This window comes from Manacus vitellinus, unplaced genomic scaffold, assembly GCF_001715985.3.
Source record: "Manacus vitellinus isolate BGI_N305 unplaced genomic scaffold, ASM171598v3 scaffold_14_pilon, whole genome shotgun sequence".
Taxonomy (NCBI): Eukaryota; Metazoa; Chordata; class Aves; order Passeriformes; family Pipridae; genus Manacus; species Manacus vitellinus.
In genome coordinates, this window is record NW_021939063.1 from 31,146 (window position 1) to 53,209 (window position 22,064).

Genomic DNA, 22,064 nt, shown 5'->3' on the forward strand with positions numbered 1-22,064 from the left:
ACATAACAATCCAAGAAACAATTATGGCTAGCTCTGGAGTTATTTAGAAAAATTTAATTCTGCATCTAGTATGGAAAAGGAAGAGCAATAGACCCTTTGTCTTAGCTGTAATTTTTTTCATTGTGTCTCCTTGTTCCAGAACGTGAATGTTGCTGGGCATCTCACTTGCATGGGTATATTCTGAAGCCCAGAGATTTCACTGCTAGATACCTTGCCCTACAACTGTCAGGTGTTGGGAAATTGTGAATCATTGTTTGCCAAAGCACGGGAACATAGGATTGGAAAAGCTCTTTTGGGTCAAACCCAGCCCTCTGCCGTTGTATCAGTGTGTCATACCACTCCTCTGAGTTTTGAAGTCTTTTCTCTTGGAGTGGGGAGTGAGACAGTTTTCTACAATGTGGTGATACTTGCATTCTATTTTCTGATCCTGGTCTGGACTGGACTCTGTACCTCCCAGGAGACCAAGTCATTTGAAAATCAAGCAAGCCAGACAAAAATTGCTTTAGCCATGATGCTTCTAGCTCTCTTTCTTTGTCTCTGCCTTATTTAAACCCAGATCTAATCTGCTCCTGTTGTCAGTGGAAGTGCAGTGTAAGAAATATCAGATGTATTTGTAAAGACTTATTAGCAGTTTTTATTTTCAAGAATGTTGGATGACTACCTTCATTACCAAAAGCAGTACCCGTTGTTACAGAACACAAGGTCATACTACTTTTATTAATTCCTCCAATTATATCAACCCAAAACTTTTCAGGTAGCTCTCCTGCTACTCCTCGCACCAAAATGAGAAACTCTTGCCATTGCTAGTTCTTCTAGTTTCCAGACCAGGTTCAACACCAATTATTCTTGTGATTGCATTGTCCTTTTGCTTAAAAATAGTTCTTTTCCTCTTCTGGTGTTTACCTCCAGGTTGTATTTATAGAGTGCTCATATCCCTTCTCAGCCTTTGTTTTGTATGTTCACACAATGCAAGGAATGTCTCTCCCATCAGTGCAAAGCAGAACTTCCTACTGAATCTGAAGGAGAGGGGTATTTATTGACCAGCACAACCTGGGGACCAAAATTACCTATCTTTGTATTACAGTAAGTAATACATAGCACCAGTAAGTAGTCATATGTGCAGGCTTAGACGGCAGTCATGATCCCACAGAAGTTAAAATAATGACAGACAGAAAACAGAAAGAGAGATACGGATTATCCTCAGAGATGCAGACCTGATAGGAAAAGAAAGATGAAGCAATCCATCCAAGGCCACAGGAAATCTGTGGTAAGAGACAAGAGACCAGATCAGCCTCATATATAGGACCTTCCAGCCTCTAAGTACCGATTTGTTTGCCAGGTGCTGAAATGATGCTGCCCATAGGAAGAATGTACAAATGTAAGAGTCCAGATTGTTCAGAGGTATAAGCAGACAGTATATTCTTTCAGCTGCTACTGAAAGTGATATAGGAAAAGATGCTATATGTACCTGTCAAAGAATTTTAACCAATGTCTTCTTAGGCTCTTAGGACACAATATATAAACCAGCAGGTGAATAGAAGTTGTCTGCTGCAGTGTTAATTTCCAGTTGTGAAAATCACAACAGCCAAATTGGTAACATCACAATCACTTACAGTTAAATTAAAAAGAAATAGTAGTTTAGAACCAAGATTATTTAGTCATTATGTACATGTGGTTTGTCACAGTAGTGGACCCTTCTTGCTATATACAGAGTACCTTTGACGACAAGAACATATCTTGATAAGTGAGGATAGATGTTTTTCAAAAGTATCAGACTTAGGCAGAAGATGAAGTACCATTTTCATAAGTATGAGGCATTTAGGAGCCAAAGACCTGCTGGCTTTGACCAGGACCTCAGGTTTCAATGGCCTAAAGTCCCAGTTTTCAGAAAACACTCAAGTATCTAATACCCGTTCAAGTCAAACTACGAGCTGATACCTAAATCTGGACTGAGGTCCCATTTGAAAGGAAGACTTGCACTCCTAATCGTTTGAAAATCCTAGTCTGAATACCTTTTCCATTTAAAGTGACTCTCATGCAACTGTTTTCACTTCTTATGTAATTTTTGTCATTTCAGACTTATCTCCAATAGTGTGAAATAAGTGATGCATTTACATGCTGTAAAACAAAGAGAACTACTTCTGCAGCAAATATTGCACAATTAATGACGTCTCAGTACATCCTGAGTATCCTCAGTGACAGCACTGATATTTTATGAGTTGAACCCCCTCATAGGTATTATACTTTCCTTGTAAATCATGCTACCTCATCTGTTTAATCTCCAACATATTAAAGTTTATGCTGGGTACTTAATTCAGAATGACATTAAATTGGTTTATCTACATATGCAGCTTGAACACACCCTCATTGTCTGACTTGGACAGCTGGTAGAGTTCTAATTACATGTTGGAACCTACAGCTTTCTGTACTGGAAATGTGAAAAATGAGTTTTAGGAGACTCTATGCTCGGCTTGCCTTCCATTCCAGGCAGCATTACCATAGTGGTTGGTGCTCATGTTCTGGCCAGGTCCAAACCCAGCTCTTCATCTGCTGTCTGTTTCACTTACAGTGAAGCTCCAGGTATTCTTTTGAGAGGAAGCTCTGTACCAGTGTTCTCTCAGAACAATTTCTTCTCTAAGGAGGAGGCACCATAGTCAAAAGATAAACCCATGTATTAGACAAGTACAGAATTTCCTCTAATTCTTTTATAGCTATGTGAAATTATACAGCTCGTGATCAGAGCTGAACAGGACTTTCTGATACCCTTGTCTGGATATTCTCCCTCTGCCTCCTGTTTCTCAGACACTTTCTCTCTGTGGATTTAAATTCCTTCTTCATAGGCAGAAGCAGTGACAGACAGGACTTGTGTGCAGTGGTTTCCACTGGGATTCTGGGTTTGGTGCAGTCCCATCCCACTGTTGCAGTATGGTCCCTCCACCTGCATTGTCGCTTCCATCCAAAAGCTCTGCAGATCCCTGAACAATGCATTGTGTGTGTCTCCTCAGTGTGAATCCCATTTTAACATATGTCTGAGTTGAATTAATGCCAAAGGCATGAAGAAAACACAGGTCCACAAAAGTTCATTGATCAGAAGAAGCTACTTTCAGCATCTGAAGAGATGCCTGAACTGGATTGCAGCACCAGCCAAGGCTGGAACCAGTATCTGCAAAGTATCTTGAGCCACTAGCAAAGAGCATGACCCTGGGACATGTCTACAAATATTCCTGCAAGGGTGAAACCTCAGTCTTTAGTTAGTTCCTGGTGGTGATGTTGGGAGGTATGGTCCCTTATAAGCCTTTATTAAATTCTAGGCTAATTCCTAAATCTGGAAACATTTGAAAGTGTTTAGTTACAGTGTTTCAGGCAATAGCCCACTACAAAATGTTTATTGTTTCAAAGGAACACTTGAAGAGTGAGGGCTGTATGGGTTGATTACTATTCCAGGAGAGCTGCTAGGCTAGTGTTTGCTGCTTAGAAACTCAGACAGAAGGAGAGTACTGTAATGTAGTTTCATATGGACCGTGGCAGGAATGGAACCATGCAGGATTGCCTGAAGGAAGGTGGGCAAGGAGAGGAAGCGGTCCTTGTCAGTACAAGGAAGCACCGAACAATAAGGGGAGGAGCAGGCTAAAGGAATTCGTATTCCCCAAGAGTTTCCTTTTAAGCACAAGGTGGGTGTGTCTCCCTCCAAACTAAAACACATCCTAGAATAAACATGCACAATTACTTGTGAACATACCCATTGCTTATGGTGCAGTGTTGCTTTGTGTCCATTTAGAAGTTACAGCCAGAACCTTTCAAGTGGCTCAGACAGCAAAGGAAGCAGAAATTGAAGCAGAATGAAATTGTCCTGATAAAAGGCAAGAAGCTGTGCTTTCTTTTGTTTGGGTTAGTTTTTAAACAAACACTTGTACTCCTCCCTCTGCTTCCCCCTCGCATCCCCACCAAAGGAAAAAGAAAATTATTTAAGGAGCCTCATGAAAGGCAAGACCAACAGACAGAGCAGTTAGGAAAAAAACTATGTAAGGAATCAGTAGTGACCAGTAGCTGGCACAAGTGGGTAAGAGTAGGACATCACAATGCCTATTACTATACTGTAGACAGGGTCTACTACCATAAGTTCTCTTCCACCAGCAGTCTTACTGAAGGTAGCAGAAGGAAAAACTCATGTCCATGACATTATTTTATTTCAAATTTGTTTATAAGACAAAGCTTGGGAGATCTGGCATTGTCTATAGTCCAGTCTTTTCCTTGTTACTGTTTCAGTACTGTCTGATAAGAACAAGGATGAGAATGTAGAGACTGTTCAAGCCTTGTCACATCTCAGGAATGGAGTAGGTATATTTATATCCCATTCTTGGATAGACATTCCATAGAAGGCCAGGCACTGCAGAAACTGGTATAGGACATCCAAAGTGATGTTTCTTCCTTGGAGTTAGTTGTAAAAATGCCTTATTGTGGTGGTAAAGGTGTAAAGACTCAGTTTTACTTAATAAAAATTTCATGCATTTTACCACCAGAAGGTTCATTTAGGATGTTCAGTCATTGCAATAGCTGATTTAAAAATGCAAAGGTAGATCTGGCTGGGGAGCCAGGCTTACAAGATACTAAACCCACTTCTATTCCCTCCCTGGTTTTAACAGGCAAGAGTTTTCAGTACTCTGCAGCCTTCAACTGCTGCCTGCAAAAGAAGCAGTGGTGGTACTTCAGCAATGATGGAGTGTTTGGCACATAATGTTTCCAAAATACTGTGGAGGGAGAGATGAGTTACCCATTTGTGACTAGAGAGATGCCCTGCGGTTCAAAGCAGCAGCGGATACTGTGAAACACCACAGTACTGCAGACTGGTGAATATGCAGTTCTCTCTCCCTTCTTTTCCACAAGTTGTTTTAAGCCTCCCAGACATGATGCTGGATTGGTATAAAACTCCAGATACGGAGTAATTCTTAAACAGTATGTGCGATAAGGACCCTCATTAGGACAGGCTTTTCATTCCTTCTGGGCTAAGCCGAGATCACTGGTTCAGTTTTTAACTTAGAGGAAATCCCTCTAGTGTCTCATAGCTCTGGAAAGACTGTTTTCTGACTACATCAGGGTGCCAAATTGTCAGCTTCTTTCTGACTACTGGAAGAAATTTCAGCAAGCTAAAGAATATCAGAAGAGACAGCCTTTTATGTCTCCCAGAGTCTAATCAAACAAATATGTGCCAGTATTAGTTCAGTACGAATTACTGCAATTATACTAAGATAACAATAAGAAAAGTACCATGACACCAAATATCAGAACAATCAAAGAATCATTTTTAAGCAGTTTGCGTTCAGTATCCCCTTATTCTCAGTACGGTGCACAGCTCAGTTCTAACTGTCTGCACTTCCACATATCAAAAGTCTACATTCCAAAATACTCAAAATACACAGCACAGTAGCTACAGTTCCTGAAACTTATACCATGATTTATGATAGGATTTCACATAGGAACCATGTCCAAAATTGTGTCTTTTGAGATGCTGTTCCCTTTGTTCCCGTGTATAAGGCACAAAGATTTTGCACAAAGAATTGTTCCTGTCTCTCTCATAGTGAAATGGTTTGTCCTGTGCTTTTCCTTAAAATGGAGAGCTCTCCGTTTTCCACTACAACGTGTAAATTAAAATCATAAAAAAAATTAGAGATTTCTGATTGATTAACCATGTAATTTTCTATTGATGGCTAGGAAACATCAGTAGGAGGAAACCACTTCTCTCTATTTATTACCATCTGTAACCATTTGGTATGCTGGCTTCTTTACATATTTCATCCCATCTAAAATCTCACAAGGGAGGATCCCTATTGTTACCTATTTATGCAGTCTTTCAGCATTTCATTTAGTTTCTGAAGAATATTAATTTCAGGACCAAGACAGCTGAATGGCTGTGGCATGCAAACTGTAGTGTGAGTAAAATGGCCATATATGACTTAATTCACCTAGCTTCAATCTGGCTTGTCAGTCTGCTTGATTTCCCCTACACGTGTGTCAGCACTACCACTAGAAGTACAAGGCTGGCCTTAGTTTGCAAGATAATTTACTTTTTAAAGTATATTTTGATGTTTAGAGAAGACTATACCTGCAAGGGGTCCTGGATTTACAGGAGGATGGAGGATCTTTTGAGTAAAGGGCTGAAAAAGCTGTACATTGAAAACTGAACTTGAGTTTAAACCAGTAACTCTCTTTATGTTTTGGGTTGAAGTATTTCATACAGTGCATTATAGCTCATCAGCATAATCAGTGTAAAGTATTAGTCAAGCTTTTAGCAACCGACCTTATCCCTTATCATTATGTTGTTCAATAAACAAAACGTAACTCCGTATTTTGTTACCATGGCAATGGCAGGTGGGAAGACTCGGTGTCTGGGCACCAAGAGTTCAGTTTGGTTGGGTTGAATTAAGCCTTGATCTGTTGGTAGAACTAATTTTGTTCAGTGCTAAAATTCTGCAAACTGCCTATTGAAATTAAAATCATTGTTAAAAAGTGTTTACGCTGAATTATATGAACAGCTACTATGGCTGAAAGGCATTTCTTTCATTGCAGTGAAACACTTCAGCATCACTGAATCAAAGTGTTCATATTTAATCATAGGTCAAACATTTCTGTGGCAGAACCAGAATGTCTCTAATATTAGCGCTTCTGAGTGTGGGAGGTGTTACCTATCTGTGGACACCTGTGTATGATACATCCTTGGCTCTGCAGCTGCACATCTTTCTCTCCCCAAGTGTGCTAGGGCTGCATCTAGTTCAGTTCAGTTTTGACCTTAAACTGTGTTCCTTGGAATATAGCTACAGTGCTGCGTGGAGGGACGCTTCACATGCTTTGCTCCTTCAGTTCTCTTTTCAGAGCTGAGCCTATATTATTGGCTGGACTCCTTCTGCATTAGAAGTCATTGATTATAGATAAAGTCTACTGCAGGATATATTCTGCTGGCTTTAATAAAAACCAAGATGACTAACATGACTTTTTTCTCTTTTCTCCAGAAATCACAAAACCACCACTAGCACCGAAACCAAAGATTATCGGTCATCTTTCTCCAGTAGCTGTCTCCAAATTTTCTCCTTCACTGCCTAGGGCTGATATTCTTCATAACCCGAACTCTGTGTCTAGGGGTCCCAAACCACCTATTGCTCCCAAGCCAAAATTCTCAACTGACACTGAGGGCAAATCCAGTGTTTCTACCAACAATAACTTAAATAAATGCCCAAATGGGAGACTGATATGTCTTGATGGAGAGCTGTATGAAGAAAACCAGTGCAGTGCTGATTGCCTAGAATCTGAGGCAGATAATGAATACATTGTAGTTCCTGAAGCTCGGCTGACCAGCAAAGACTGTAATAATTTGGAACATGAGCATGACAGGAACCTAGATTCCTCTGTGGAAAATGAAGTCTCAGAAACTCCAGAAGAGGTAGAGAAGGAAGAGGATAGCCTTGCTAATGAGGAGAATACCAGTAATCGAGAAGTCATCGAAGATGAGCACCATATCTCTTCAGACATTGCTGAACCAATGGAACCAGACTCTGAAGAGTCAACCAGAGACTGTGACCAGTCCAAAGGACTTTGTGAGGAGTCCTCAGATGCCCCAGATAGGGATAATGATGCTTCCAAGAATGTAGATGAAGATGAGGATGTTGTAGGTGATTGTATTGAAACAAAAAACAAGCAGGAAACTTCTTACAACCTGAAACTGGTCAAGAACAATAGTGATTGTAAGACTGAAACTGATAACATTTTCAATAGAGATGAGGAACTAATGGGTGATACCTGTAAAAATACCATTGTGATTCCACTGCCTGGAGATGAATCAATCCCACATAGTGAGAAGGCAGGGCAGGAGGAGGAACAACTGCCTGAGGTTTTAGAAAAAGCAGATGGGTGTCTAGCACATGATGATGACCACAGTGCACATGCAGAGCTTGATTTGAATGCGGAAGGGGAATTAGAAAATGATGACTGTGCAAGCCCTGACATGCTGCCTGATGAGGCTGATGAAGAAACAGCTCCTGGCTTAGAACTGTGTGAAGATGAACCCAGTGCCCTAAATGGTTTAGGAGAGTTCATCCATCAAGCAGCAGCTGAAGAGGAGGAAGCAGAACCAGATGAGCACAATAGTACACACACAGGAAACACTGGCAATGGCTGCCAGATCACTGAGAGGAGAGGTGAGAAGACATCAGAGGTAGCCTGTGAAGCAAGCAAAGACTCTGGGAAAGGGGAAGAAGAAACTGTGAATGCAGAGAATATGGATGATGGCTGTCAAATTGCACCTTGTGAGAATGAATGTGGTGAGGAAATACACATGGAACATTCAGATGAGCATCTTCAATCAGAATGGACCTCTCTGCATGAAGATGGTGTGATCTCTGATACCCTACCTTGTAGTCCAGGGATGGAGCCAGAGCTGGAAAATGTGACTGTTGAAGATCATAGTGAAAGTACTGTGGAAACATCTAAGTCAGATGAACTGCAACTCAAAGACAATGAGGTAGAAGCAAACAGCTTCAGCAAAAGTGTCCCAAGTTCACCTCAACAGGTCCCACTTGAGGAAGAGTTAGACTTCTGTAAGCATGGCAAAATTAATGTAGAATGTGGGACCAAACATGTTTTGCATGAAAATCTAGCAGTCCCTAAAGTGGTCATTGTGCCTGAAGAATCAGAGGAAAGAGAAACTAGTGGTGATTCCCTAGATGATCCTTATGTGCTTCCTGCAGAAAATGAAATTGCTTATGGTGTGCAGACTGATTTAGGAGCTGATCACAGTAAAAAGGATGAATTAGGCATGGATGGTGAAAACAACTTGCCTCCCACTGATCGTAAAAGTATTGTCACTAGAACACGCTCGCTATCTGGGAAAATGCCAGGCTATGTCCCAGAAACTGTTCTGGAAGAAACTGGACCTGAAACTGATTTACCATCTTCCCGCAATGGCTCTGGGACAGAAGATTTGAGCATTAATTTATTTTCACTGGAAGGAAAACCAATGGAAGCCAGCAGGGCATTACCAACGAAGTCAAGACGTTTCATTTTATATCCTCGATCTTATTCTGTTGAAGGGAGAGAGATGCCTATTGCTGTTTACAGAGAAAGTGATGGCTGCATACTGGATGATGTTAGAATAAAAAGGACAGAAGATAACTTGTCTTTGCCTTGTGTCAATGGTTCCTCAGGTAGTTTTTCTCAGCGAAATCATCTTTCATCATGTAGCATATCTACACCATCCTCAGTTGTTGATATACCACCTCCTTTTGAACTTGCCTACATCACCAAAAAGCCAATAACTAAAAGTTCCCCTTCACTTTTGATAGAAAGTGACTCACCTGATAAGTATTCCAAGAAGAAGAAATCTTCTTTTAAGAGGTTCCTCACTCTAAAATTCAAAAAGAAAACTGAAAATAAAGTCCATGTAGATGTTAATGTTTCTTCTTCAAGGTCCTCATCAGAGTCCAGCTATCACGGGCCTCCAAGGCTGATGGAGCTAGACAGGAGGAGCCTCAGTAGCTCACCTCAACTAAAATCACATGTGGGGAAGCTCCGTGCATCTGAGTCTCCCTCTGCTGTTCTCTTCTATAAGGATGGTAAAAGAAAAGGAACGCCCAAGTCCTTCAGCAGGAGTGTGTCAAGGGTGGAGTCCTTCGAGGACCGGTCCAGACCTCCTTTCATGCCACTCCCATTAACGAAACCTAGGTCTATTTCTTTTCCCAATGCTGACACGTCTGACTATGAGAACATTCCTGCTATGAGCTCTGACTATGAAAACATACAAATTCCTCCTCGAAGATCCACCAGAGCAGGAACTTTCACTGAGTTTTTTGAAGATCCCAGCAGGGCATTATCTGCTGCTAATGAGAATGACGGGTATGTGGATATGAGCAGCTTCACTGGCTTTGAGAACAAGCAGCAAACCACAGACCAGGAAACAGAAAGGTACTGTAATAAATTATTATGTAAGACCTGCTAGCCTTGGTCAAAAGGCAAGGCCTCCCCTGCTAGGTATAGTAGGCAGATCCTCCATGTTGGTTTACTTATACCTCCTCTCAGGAAAGGCTTACAGGAAAGATTGGAAGAATACAAGATAAGCTTTTATCAGTGGAAAAAAAAAAAAGACACCAAATTAACTCTTTACCTTGTAAATTAATACCGGATCTGGGTCCTATGATTTGCAGACAGAAACCAAAGAGCATTCAAAAATATTTGGTTTATCCAGTTGATCTAATTTTGGTGGTGGTGGGGGGGGAGCAGAGAGAGCTTGCCTTGTTCTTCAGTAAGAATGGTTTCTGACTTCTTGCCTGAATGAAAGGAGAGCCTGATCGCTGGAAGGGATCCTACTTCATTTTTTCATTCCTGTCAATTTCTCAAAACAACAATATGTACATAATGTATGTTTCAAAGTACATCAGTTAAGTATAGACCAGAAAATCCCAAATCATGAACTAATCACACAAGACAATTCATTTTAGAAGTCGCTTTAAAGGCTGTCATGGCCCTTTGACAGAGCTGCTGATTTATAAATGAATTAAACAGTGTTGTCTGAAATCATATGCACTGCTTACATTAATAACAATGTTTCACCCCATTCCATTAGGTTATTTGCAAACACAATTTTTTTTTTTTCATATTTACATACACTCAACACCTTTGAATTTGAATCTGTTGTCAGATTATAGCATTCAATCAATGGAATGCAGAGATGTAAATAAGAAGAGTGGTTTTTGTTAAGTTCATGTTCAACAGGTAATAAGAAAAACAAGGTACAAAGCCAATGAATGAAAAGGAATGTCTTTAATGCATTTTGCTAGAGCCGTGTGAAAAACATAAAAATATTAAAGCAAGGTTTTCACGTCCATTTCCACCCATTGTTCTCCCAAAGATTTAATACTTGTGTTTCTTTGCAACGCTTATTTTTTCTGGTTGTCTTCATTGTCATTGTGAATGGAACAAACCATGGGCATTTCACACACCCCTCTTAGGGTATTTCAAACTCGGGGAGTAAAAGAACTTTTCTTTAACACCTGTGAATGAGTCTTGCAAACCATTTCTAAGATAAGAATGATGTGAGATGGTGAGTAGACATGGGAAAAGAGATTGCATCAAGGCTTGAGCTGTGGATCCAGATGCACCTGAAACTGCGGAGTGTTGGACATAGGCCTGTGGTTTAGCTCTTTGGAGATGCTGCTGCCTGCAGTGTTGGGAGCCCCAGTGATGCTGACAATGGGACATAGTGGAGTACGGTGCAACTTCACAACACGCACCACCATATGCCCAGAGCTGTGCTCAGCAGAAGCTGCATTACTCACTTGCTTTCAGTGGTTTGCATTGCACCCAGCACACTGACGTTTGCTCCTGAAAAAGCTGGCCAGTTCTTTGTGTCCATGAAACGCCGCCCATTTAGGCAGTTCTTGAAGAACCAAGTTAAAAATATTAGAACTACGTCAATTGCTGTGACTTGGGCCCATTTATGAACTTCCTGTGGAAGCCTGTAGTTTCAAAGGGAGAGCCAATCCAAACTGGTTCAGGAAGTCTCAAGGTCAAGGCATGAACATAATTCTTCAGTCTGCTGCTAGTTGTGCATGCAGTTTTTGTGGTTGTTGGGGTGAAATGAAGGTTAGGCTCCTGTACAACCCCTTTATCAAGATAACTGGGGTGGAGGGGAAGAGCACCAGGCAGACATAATTGCTGCTGCGATAGCTCTTATTTACTGTATTTGTCAGCATGTTTTGGACAAAGGCATGCCAGAAAAGTTTTGATGAAATGTAAATGGCTAATACACATCCAGTGGCGTAATATACTTGAAGAAACAGGGTGTGGTCTAAATGTAAAGCAACACAAATCATACAAGCACATGCACCTAGTTAGACACGGATACATGATGTATGGACATGGATGTTTTACTTCCTGCTAAAGCAGTTCTTCCTAAAATACCTCACCATGGGTTTAAGGTTTCTGTTAGGAATACCTATCAAACATAGCTCTACCACAACCACACAGGGATAAAAATTACTTTGAACTCCAGCCTGCTCATATCCAGAGGCTTATTTCAACCATTTGAGAATACAAGTGTGTTGGATTAAACCCTTGCAATACATGGGACTTGAGCCCGTGAACTTCTCTTTGGTGCATTCACCTGCAGAGCACTTGTATTCAGCATCTGCTGATACTTTACAGAAGTGCTATATTTTTGATGAATGGCCAAGTACAAGTCTTTTATTACACTTCAGAGAACAGAATGTGAGAGTGTTATAAAAGATTATAATAATCCAGGAACCTTCACTACTGTGTGTGACTGGGGAAAAGCGGGGGGGGGCTGTCAGATGAGAAGATTCACGGTTTAATTTTCTTGCTTGAAAGGAAAGACCACGTGTAGTAGATTCAAACCAATAATTTCTAATTAGAAGCGATCAAGTTTATAAAAAATGCCCAATAAGGAAGGTGTTCTGGAAATAAATCTTAACTTAGAATTACTATTGCCAGAATAGAACTGGGAATACTGCCCCCGAAGAGCAGTAATTGTATATCCCCAAAATCTAGTTATTGGGTATTAATAATTAAACTCTAATTCAGGTGTCTAATAATATAGATCATCATTAGCCTTCTGTACAGTATAGAAATAATGCATCTTATGTGGAATTGGACAAAATTCTCCTGATCTTTCCCCAGTCCACATAGCCTGAATCAGACTCAATTTTCATCTTCCTGTGTAACCTGCTCTAGGTGACCCTGCCTTGGCAGGGGGAGGGTTGGACTAGATGATCTTCAGAGATCCCTTCCAACCCTAAAAATTCTGTGATTCACTGGTTTTTGAAAAACCACTTTCTAACTCCTTTTCTCTGAAGATTTGCGCTACAAAGTGCAAAGCAACACAACCCAATTGCTCAGCCTGAAAGAAAAGACAGTTGTGCCCCACCTCTGAGACAATACACTGTAATTTACAGCATTACTTTGACCCTCAACAGCTCAGAGCAATTTCACCACGGTTACTGGCTAGACTTCTCATCAGATGAAAGTCAGTTAAAGTATTTTGCTTATGTCTTAGAGAATAGCTTCACTAAGTAGCTTGACCTTCAAAGCATCACCTGTGTATATGGCAGCGTGATAAACATGAGAGTGATGGGAAAGAGATACCTCAAACACTCATTTCATAGTCTAGGAGAGACGAGGAGAGTCTTTCATCACTGTTTAGATAAGGTTAGGAAGGTGGCATCAGTTGGGCATTTTCAGAATTTCATTCCACCTTTTTGCTTTCTACTTACAGTCCGTTATTTGGATTTAACAGGTTTGCTAAGTCTCAGTCCTTTCTGCTAAGATGCTCAAAATCCAGAGAAGAAAGAAGATAGGTAGAAGAGAGGAATAAAAGGAGTATTCCTGCAGGTCTGCAGCTAATCCCACTGTGATGTTGAGTATTCATAAAAAATAAGGCAAAAGCCCATGTTGCTGTTACCTGTACATTCCTATAGCCTTCTACATAAAATGGTCACTGATACATACTAGAAGACCCTCGGTCTGATCATTGTCCTTCACCAGCAGCAGGACTTGCTCAGACTTTGACTCGCAAGTGAATTCTTCGGGGCCAGTGTGAGGATTCCAGTGCTCTGTGCAATTACACTAAGGCTTATATAGTATCTAATAGATCTCTAGAATTGCAGTCTCATGCCTGTAAATTACTCCCAAGACTCCCAACTTTCCACAGCTTTTCAAGATATATGTCATCTATCTGATGCTTCTCGGCCTTAGTATTATCAAGAAAGCTGATCATATTAGACAGAGGGAGAACTGCTGTGTATGGTTGGTGGGTCATAGGGGACGCAAATCTCCCTCCTGTAAAAGGAGAAAAATCCAGTGGATGAGCAGTTTGTTCCCCCTACAATGAAGCAAGCTGTCCCCTTGCGTCACCTCTGGATTTATCAACCTCTGTTCAAATTATGGCATTTAAAGTGGTTATATCTTCTCTGCTCCCTGCAGGTCATCAGTCACTGATGAGCAGCCTGGGACAGTCTGTATGACTGCCTGTTCCCTACCCTTCTGTAGGACACACAAAAAACAGCCTAATAAAAGCTGAGCATAATAGACATCTTAAAACATGATTTCTCAGTCTATAAATGATCTGAATAGAACGCTACTTAGACATTCATATGTCCTTAAGGTGAAATTTAAACCATTAGAGTGACTTTCCTCCAAATAGCACGTTTTTAACCAGTGAAATCAAGATGTCATATTCCTCGCTCTTTCTCCTCCTTCAAATGAGAAACACGAATGCTATATAAGATTAAATCACCAACTCTTAGAGAGGCACAATGTGGTACTAAGCACAGTGTGTGAAGGAGAAGGTGAAAGCCTAGAGATAATTAAGTAATGGAAGCTTCAGTATAAATAGCTCATACATGAAAACAGCAGTGACCAAGAAAGGACACTCACCGTTGTCATATTTATCACAGTAAAACAAATACACATGAAAATTATATTTATTTTGTTGTAATTGTGAATCAGTGAAATTTATATAACCTCAAGGAAATTCACATAAATTCACATAAAAGACCTGTAAGTTTACAAATAAAAAGAAGGTTCTTAGAAAACCCAGCAATATTGCCAGGTTTGTCAAAGAGGCAGTGTGTCAATTACTGAAAGAATCCACTAGCTGTTTATCAAAAGCAGATGCAGAATTCAGCTCCACTCTGTATTTCTAATATGTTTAAAAATCAGATAAGTACTTGCTGCACTAAGGTGCTAATTAACCTACAAGGCTGTCACTTAATCTCAGAACAGAGAGGCACAACTTGACTGTCTGATGTATACGAAGGCAGAAGAAAATGCTCAGGACTGTTCTGGGAAGTTCAGCAGAGTGAGCTGAATTAAACCTGCACACATCTGCATTCATTACAGTGCGGGGGAAGCTAAAGATGCCACCTCTTCATTTCTTTTAATTGGCTGAATAAATGAGATTTTCTTCATCAATATCTTCTTCCTACTCTCCTCCATTTTCTTTTTCTTTCAATTAGCAAAGACATTTGAAACAATTTGACTTATAAAGTAGGTCAGATAATACCCACAACACTGAGTTACCCAAGCATGATATAACTGAGGCCTGTAAGAGTGGCCACAGATCATAGCCTTTGTATGCTTTCCTCATTGCCAAAAATTCTGTAGATAAGTATTTTGTAAGGTTGTGGCTCACATATTCAATCTGTCATTCAAGAAAATGTAGCTATAAATGTGATTCACAAACCAACTCTATTTTCCCTCTATTCTCCTATTAGAAGAGAAACCAGAACTGTTTCTAAAACGGTGGTCTGTTTTACTGCTACTTAAATTCACACAAACTCATTTGAAGAGTATGAGAGAGCTGGAAATGTTTCTGTAAAGGATATTAGAAGGGTTTAGGAAGTCTCTTTCCAGTTGGTTAGAGATCCCTTACATTCAAATATTCATCAGACAGTCAACAAAAACTTAAAAAGATCTTACAGAAGATGGTTGAGATTAGAGTCTGACCCTGAGGAGCTCTATTGCTTGTAAGCAGAAACCACTTTTTTTCATTACCATTATTTTCCTTTAAAAACTTGTACCCTTTAATAAGAGGGTAAGTAGGCCAAACTTTCTCTCCTCTAGTGATCACTGGCCACACGTGCTGTAGTCACAGATGGGCATGTTTGTAAAAGCTCACATAAAAAAATGGGTGAGAAAGTGCATAGAGTACAAGAGGACACAGTCTGAGAATTAATCGTAGACCTCATGCTGTCCAGTGTCTATGACTGAACTGTGTGGGTGTCAAAAGTCCTTAAATGCAAAACACGGTCTGTTTGAAAGGTTACTGTCATTAACATGTGGAGATGCTAATTCCCTGCTATATAAGTGCAGTTAGGAGTAGCTGAGCTTGGCCCTCCAGCTGCTCATTCTTCCACAGACACTTCAATTTTAGACAGTCAGTGGAGCTGATGCTGGAGTGGAGATTTTACCTGTGGTTTGATCAGGAACATTGTGTGCGACTCCCTGGAGCACAAATCAACCTCTTTGACAGGTTTCAGTGAATGCATTTTGCCAAATGCAAAAACATCTTCCCCTTACTCTATCTGTTGGGGTTTACATTGCATTTGGAAGGGAAGTCCCAGTTTGAGACCTGATTTAAGTTAATGCAAAGGGCAAGAATAGAGTGATTGGACCAAAGGTCATTGACCAATAAGGACTTTTCAGTGTCTTCAGTGAGAAAGCAGGTAGATGTGTTCTTTTCAGTTGCCCGTGCTGCTTTCCCAAGTAATTCTTGCTGCAAGCTGTGTTTTCTGTGCCATTCTGAGGTTATTAATGCTGCAGATCCCAGCAGACAGCTGAGCTTTTGGGGAGGTCACTGGGGAAAGGGAACAAAAAGCCTTTCCAAGACAGCAATTGTAGCTGCACGTCAGTGTCACTGTTTTCACTGAACTCACAGCCCCAGGGAAGGAGTGGTCCTTAAATCTGTGCATTTACTGATCCCATATATCATCTCTGTTGCAAATCAGAAGTTCCCCAGGAGCACTCTGAGGCTGTCACGTGTTGTCTGTGTAGGGCTTGTTGCTTCCTGATGCCTGATTCCTGCAGCAGTTCTACAGTGCCCAGGCTCTCTATGGAGGCAAAGGAGCTGGTAGAGTGGGTCCAAGCAGGAATCATCATTTTGGCAAGGAATGTAACTGCTGATCAGAAAAAGATTAGAGCTCCTTGGTAATGTCTAAGAAAGTAGCACAAGTAGGTATGACAATGGTTTAGCATCTGAAGTGTGTTGGCATGCAGCTGGCAGGAGAATCCTAACAGCAATGTCAACATTTTTGTCAGCTCTGAGAAATACAGCTGTGGTATTGCATCATATAAGCACAGAGAATGGCCACTAGAAACTCCTTAAGTCTTTCACTCCTTGGATAAATAACACAGCAAAAACAATAGGTACAGCTAAAGCACCAGATTTTTTTTTAAACAGGTGCAACCTGCCCCTTCAATGATAATTAATTCAGTTGAACTGTGGCCCTAAGAAAACCATAGGGCTATAGTTGTTTCTGCCTCGACAAAGAGCAAATGAGGGGAAAATAGTCCAGAGATAATCAAAAGAGCCTCATATACACAAGGAGTACTTGTGAAAGGAGAAGCAGCACCAAATTTCCAGGTGTTTCTGACATTTTCTAGGAGACAGGGGCAGATGAAAGACACAGAATTTGTTAGCTGAAAAGCAGGTTTTGATCTGTAATGCACTGGCCCATATGGTGCCCATATCAAGACTGTTCTCATCCAAATGAGCAGTCCAATAACCATATTTTCTTGTTTAGGGTAAAACTCAAGAATTTTCTCAAGAAGATAAAATCAACTCGTGCTTTGTTCTTTTTCTGCTTGTCTTAGCTAGAGCTGCTCAGTACAGGCATGGCTGTCAGAGGATATCCAAAAAAGATACCTGTGTTCAACACTGCTCACGCTGTCTTTTGGCTCACTGCTGTGTATGATAATAGAAGTGTTGCTGACATTATCCTGCATTTGTAGTAGAACCAAGTTATATCTAGACTAGACCTGGAGACAAACCTAGGCAAAGCAGGCTCTCAAAGCATCTGGAGTTGGAAGGAAAGTTAGGCCTTGAGCTACAGATTCAGCCTAGATTTTAGGTAGTCACTCTGGGAAAGATGTTCCCATCTTTTTCTGTTTTTGCTTTATCAGAAACACCAATCCTAGATGTTGATTCCACTCAGTTCATAGTTCTCTCTGCCCCTTAAATCCCTGCTCTGTGCCTACACTAAGCTAGCATACACCCATAGCATTGATGAGAAGCTTTACAAGAAACAGAATTTTGTTTTTTAGGTCAAGCACTTCCCAGGGCTGGTGATATGTTAATGTTAATTATGGAGGTAGCACAGAAGAGGTCTACTAATAGGGCTCAGGTCCCTTAGAGACCTGTATGGGTCAATTGTATGGAATTTTGCTGACAGTCATTAAGTGTAGGAGAAATATGGTTAGCATAAGCATTGTGAGAGGTTTTTAAAGGAACAATTTTTTAAAAAGCAATTACACATATATAAATCTATACATAGTTTAGGTAGACGTGGAACATGTGCTGCGCTCTAGATCTTGTAGATGGAAAGAAGTCCCATAAAAATGCTGTAACAGAGGGAAGGAGGATCAGGGACTGAGCTTAGACACAAGGGAAAGAGGCATTCTCACTTGTGATCTGGTGAACATGATGGAAAATAATATGTCATCAGCTTTCACCTATTACTGCATTTTGTAGCATAAACCTGAAAGAAACTTTTGTAAATTCTTGGAGAGTAAAGGATCCCAGTACTATATCCTGACTTAGAGCTGTGCATAACCTACTGAAATTCCTGACAACAGCCACAGCCAGCTCTGTCATGAATTGTGTCTTTCTTTCTGTTTACTTGAGTACTGTCTGAATTGCCACAGGGAGTAAGGAGGTGATAGTGGTTAATGCAGGACTTCCAGCTGCTCAGAGACAGGGAGCAGTCTGTGGGAGCCCTTGCTGCTCGAGGCTGGGCAGTGCTTCACCTTGCATTGTCAGGCATTAGAGATGGAAAGACAGCTATTTAATGCTCTTGGATGGCAGAGTTTTTCTAACAAGCACCTTTAAGAAGTGCCTCTGAACAGTATCAGGAATATCATATTAATACCAAAGAAGGAGAGATTTTAATACATTGCCCACATTCAGGTATCAATCTTACAGCAGCTCCATGACCGCTTTCCTGTTCCCTCATATCCATGGAGCTGTCTATCCTGGTTCCTGCTGGGGAGGCAGGTGTGGGGAGACAGTGTAGGTAGTGAGGAAGTCAATGTGCTCCCCCAATGCAGCTTTGTACTGCACCTCACCATCCTGCACACACAGCAGCTATGTCCCAGCACAGCCTCAGAGGGCTGCCATTCTTCAGACACAACATGTTGGATCTAACCCTGGCTTTGTTTACGAGGAATCACAGTCCCATATACCTCCCAGGAAATTGTCCCAAGACCTCAGCAGATGTTGGCTTTATTAGCAGCTCGACTCCATTCTGATGGCTACTTTTCTGATCAAATTACGGTGCAGAGAAGGAGGAATGTGTACACATGGCTATCTTCATGTCCCGAAGGCTCATATACCTGGGTAGACTTCAGAAATACATTTCAGTGGGGTTACACAAGAGGAGAGAGTCTGCTGTGTATTGCAGATTTGCCCTGGATGATGTTTATAGGGCATAGAAGTGATACTGGTGTGATTTAAGCATTCCTAGCACCATGCAGAAAAAAAAGCATATGCTGCAGACAGGGTGATGAGATTGCACATTGGCAAGATGCAGCCTGTTTGAAATGGTCAGGCCTTTTACTGTCAATGAGTGTTCTTTGCACGCCTTTCTCCTGTCCCACCCCCACCCCGAGCCTTACTGAGAAGATTTATTGAATGAGAGATTGCACATTAGAATTCTGCAGCCTTTCCAGAATCCACTGCTCAATGACATGGGGTATATCTCTAGATTAGATTTGTAACAAAAGCAACAGAATGCTATTGCATTTTAAATGCAAAGCTAATCTCATAGTTTATGGTTTGATATGCCACCCAGCAAAGTGATTTATAATGTACAGCACATTTTTAATTATCCTAGAAGAATTCTTTTACAGGACCCAAAGGGGGGGTTAATGTAAAAACTGCCTTAAAGATTTGGTGTTCAGTGGCATGGAACAATTAATTTTATCTTAATTGACTAGAGTTAATGGATGGAAGAACATCTTTAAGAGGCACTGTCTGTTTTGCTAAGAACCCTCTTAAAGAGCTTATAAAAGGACCCCTTCACTTGAGTAATTGGCTGGATTAATTAGATGCTGTCTGTCAAAGGTGTAGAGCAAGCAGATTTAGAGCTATCATCAGAGAACACCTTTTGGTGCTCTGTCTGATTTACCAGTATCACAGGGATGTCCTCAGACTTCTTTTTCTCAAAGGAAATACAGCTAGGTACTGATAGACAAGTGATAGTTGCTTGTGTCTGTTCCATCCAGCCATTCTCAGCTGTCTCAAATTAAATACCTTTTCAGTCTGTTGGCAGTTCATCCTTTCATCTTGAATACATCTAATAAACTGAGATATCAACCCACTACATCCCCCTGCTGAGCCCTCTGGGCAGATGGACCTATTCAAGAATAGCTAGTTTGGCGTTTCTGATGAAAGTTTCTTACCCTCTTACACTTTAGGTATCAGTCTGTATTCCTAGTTCTGAGAGTAGGCTAGAAGAGCTCAGAAGGGACTCCTCCTTAGCGCACATCCTCAGAAGTAATGGACTCCATACAGCAGAATACATCTTTGAAGTCAAATCTTCTGGTCCTTAAATAGATAAGGGCAATATGTGAGATAAAACTGGGCACCTCAAAATCTTTCCTTTAAACTTTCCACTCTCACACTGTCAGGCTTAAAAAATCCAGACAATGGCAGTGAAATAAAACTATGTCACAGTGAATACACTCAGGGTAAAGAACCACTGTGAGAGTGACATATATTAAAATGACAAAAATGTAAAAAAAAAGTATTTTGTCTGGACAAGCAATTTATCTTGTCATTAGGTTGCAGCTCTAAGGAAAAACAGCTTTAGTGGCTACAAGAGATAGTAAATATGTGTGCCTAACTGAAAAGTCCAAGAAAAAAACGCAACAAAATAAAGGAATTACGTAGTTCCTGACATTTTTTCTGATTGTTTCATTTGCAAATAAAAAAAATAGATATACTAAAGTAAATTCTGAACTAAACTCTACTTTTGAGTTGAAGAATTAAGATGATTTTGATTTTCCAGAATTATTGAGGAGAGAGGGTTGGAATTATTTAATAGATTCATCTCAGCCATATGTCATAAATCTATGCAATTTTTAATCATACCAAACCTGATTTTTCAACTAAAAATGCCTCAGCCATGCAAAGTACAGTCAGCTCTCATTTTAATCTGGGAACCGAACATGACCTTTTAGGAGACAGAGGAGAGCCACTGAGCACTTTCCTTCAGCCCTACAGATTAGCAGTTAAGAACTGCTTCTCTCCTTCTGGAAATACTCTCCTTTAACAACTGGGTGAATCTCTGTAATACAGGAAAACTAAGTTCCCTTGATGATGCTTCCCCCAAATGTCAGGAAAGAAAAGCCAGATAAAAGATCTTGTTAGTTTAGAATTCCAGAAAACACTTCTGGAAGGAGAGCCATGAAAATAAGAGGTTTCTTAGTAGTGTCAGAGTCTTTCATATGCTCTCAGGTCTCTCTGAATACTGATAGAAGCTGCCAAACCTCCCTGCCCTTCTCACAGGGAGGTATCTATGCACACCCAGCTTGCAGGAGCTCAGGAACTTTAAAATCCAAGAGACTGGGCACTGCTTTGTTCTGGACTGCTCAGGAGCATTCTGGACACAGTCTCTCTCCCACTGTCTGAGATCACTAAACCTTGCAGCACCAGCATTAAAAAGCATTATTCTGGTAATGCAGGAAAAGGTGATAGCATTTTTCACTGTTTTCCTACCCCATGACCAAATGACAGGACCAGCATGTGCTGGCCTGAGAGCAACAGAGAGCTTGGTTTTCAGCTTGTACTTCGAGGGATCTGCTATCTAAAACTTCCCAATTCTTTCCTGGTAGCAAAATTATTTTGGGGATCTTAGCACAAGACTAAGATACATTTAGCACAAACTACCACTGCTTCAGAAAGACTCTATGGGAGAGATTTAGGGCAGGGCTGATCAGCCATGAAAATTGTCTTGAAGAGTGAAGGCCATTTTGATTGATAACAAGAAAGATTGTATAATCTGTACAAATTCCTTTGTGGCTCTGGCAACACAAATAGCTGGAGAAATGCTAACAGCAGTAAGAGAGGAGTCTGTTAAGTCTCACTTCTGTCAAAAATACCTTGTTATTTTTGTTTTGGGTTGCTTGTTTGTTTTTTGGGTTTTTTTTTTAATAGGGAATATTACAATTACAAACCTCATTAGAGAGGTTTCCTTCTGATCCTAGCTTCACTGCGTTTTTCCCCTGGTTTGTCCTCAGACCTGGCTGCATGGTGTTGATAAAGCAGCTGGTCCTGTTAATACAGGGAA

At 40.7% G+C, this 22,064-nt stretch overlaps 1 protein-coding gene across 1 annotated transcript in view; it reads left to right on the forward strand.

Moving 5' to 3' along the window:
• The first annotated feature begins 6,353 nt into the window (after positions 1-6,353).
• FGD5 (FYVE, RhoGEF and PH domain containing 5) overlaps positions 6,354-22,064 on the forward strand; it is an 85,977-nt gene continuing 70,266 nt past the window's right edge. Inside the window, exons 1-2 of the mRNA XM_018068637.2 lie at positions 6,354-6,366; positions 7,005-9,948. Of these exons, the coding sequence (XP_017924126.2) occupies positions 6,354-6,366; positions 7,005-9,948 (2,957 nt within the window). The remainder of the gene's footprint in view (positions 6,367-7,004; positions 9,949-22,064) is intronic.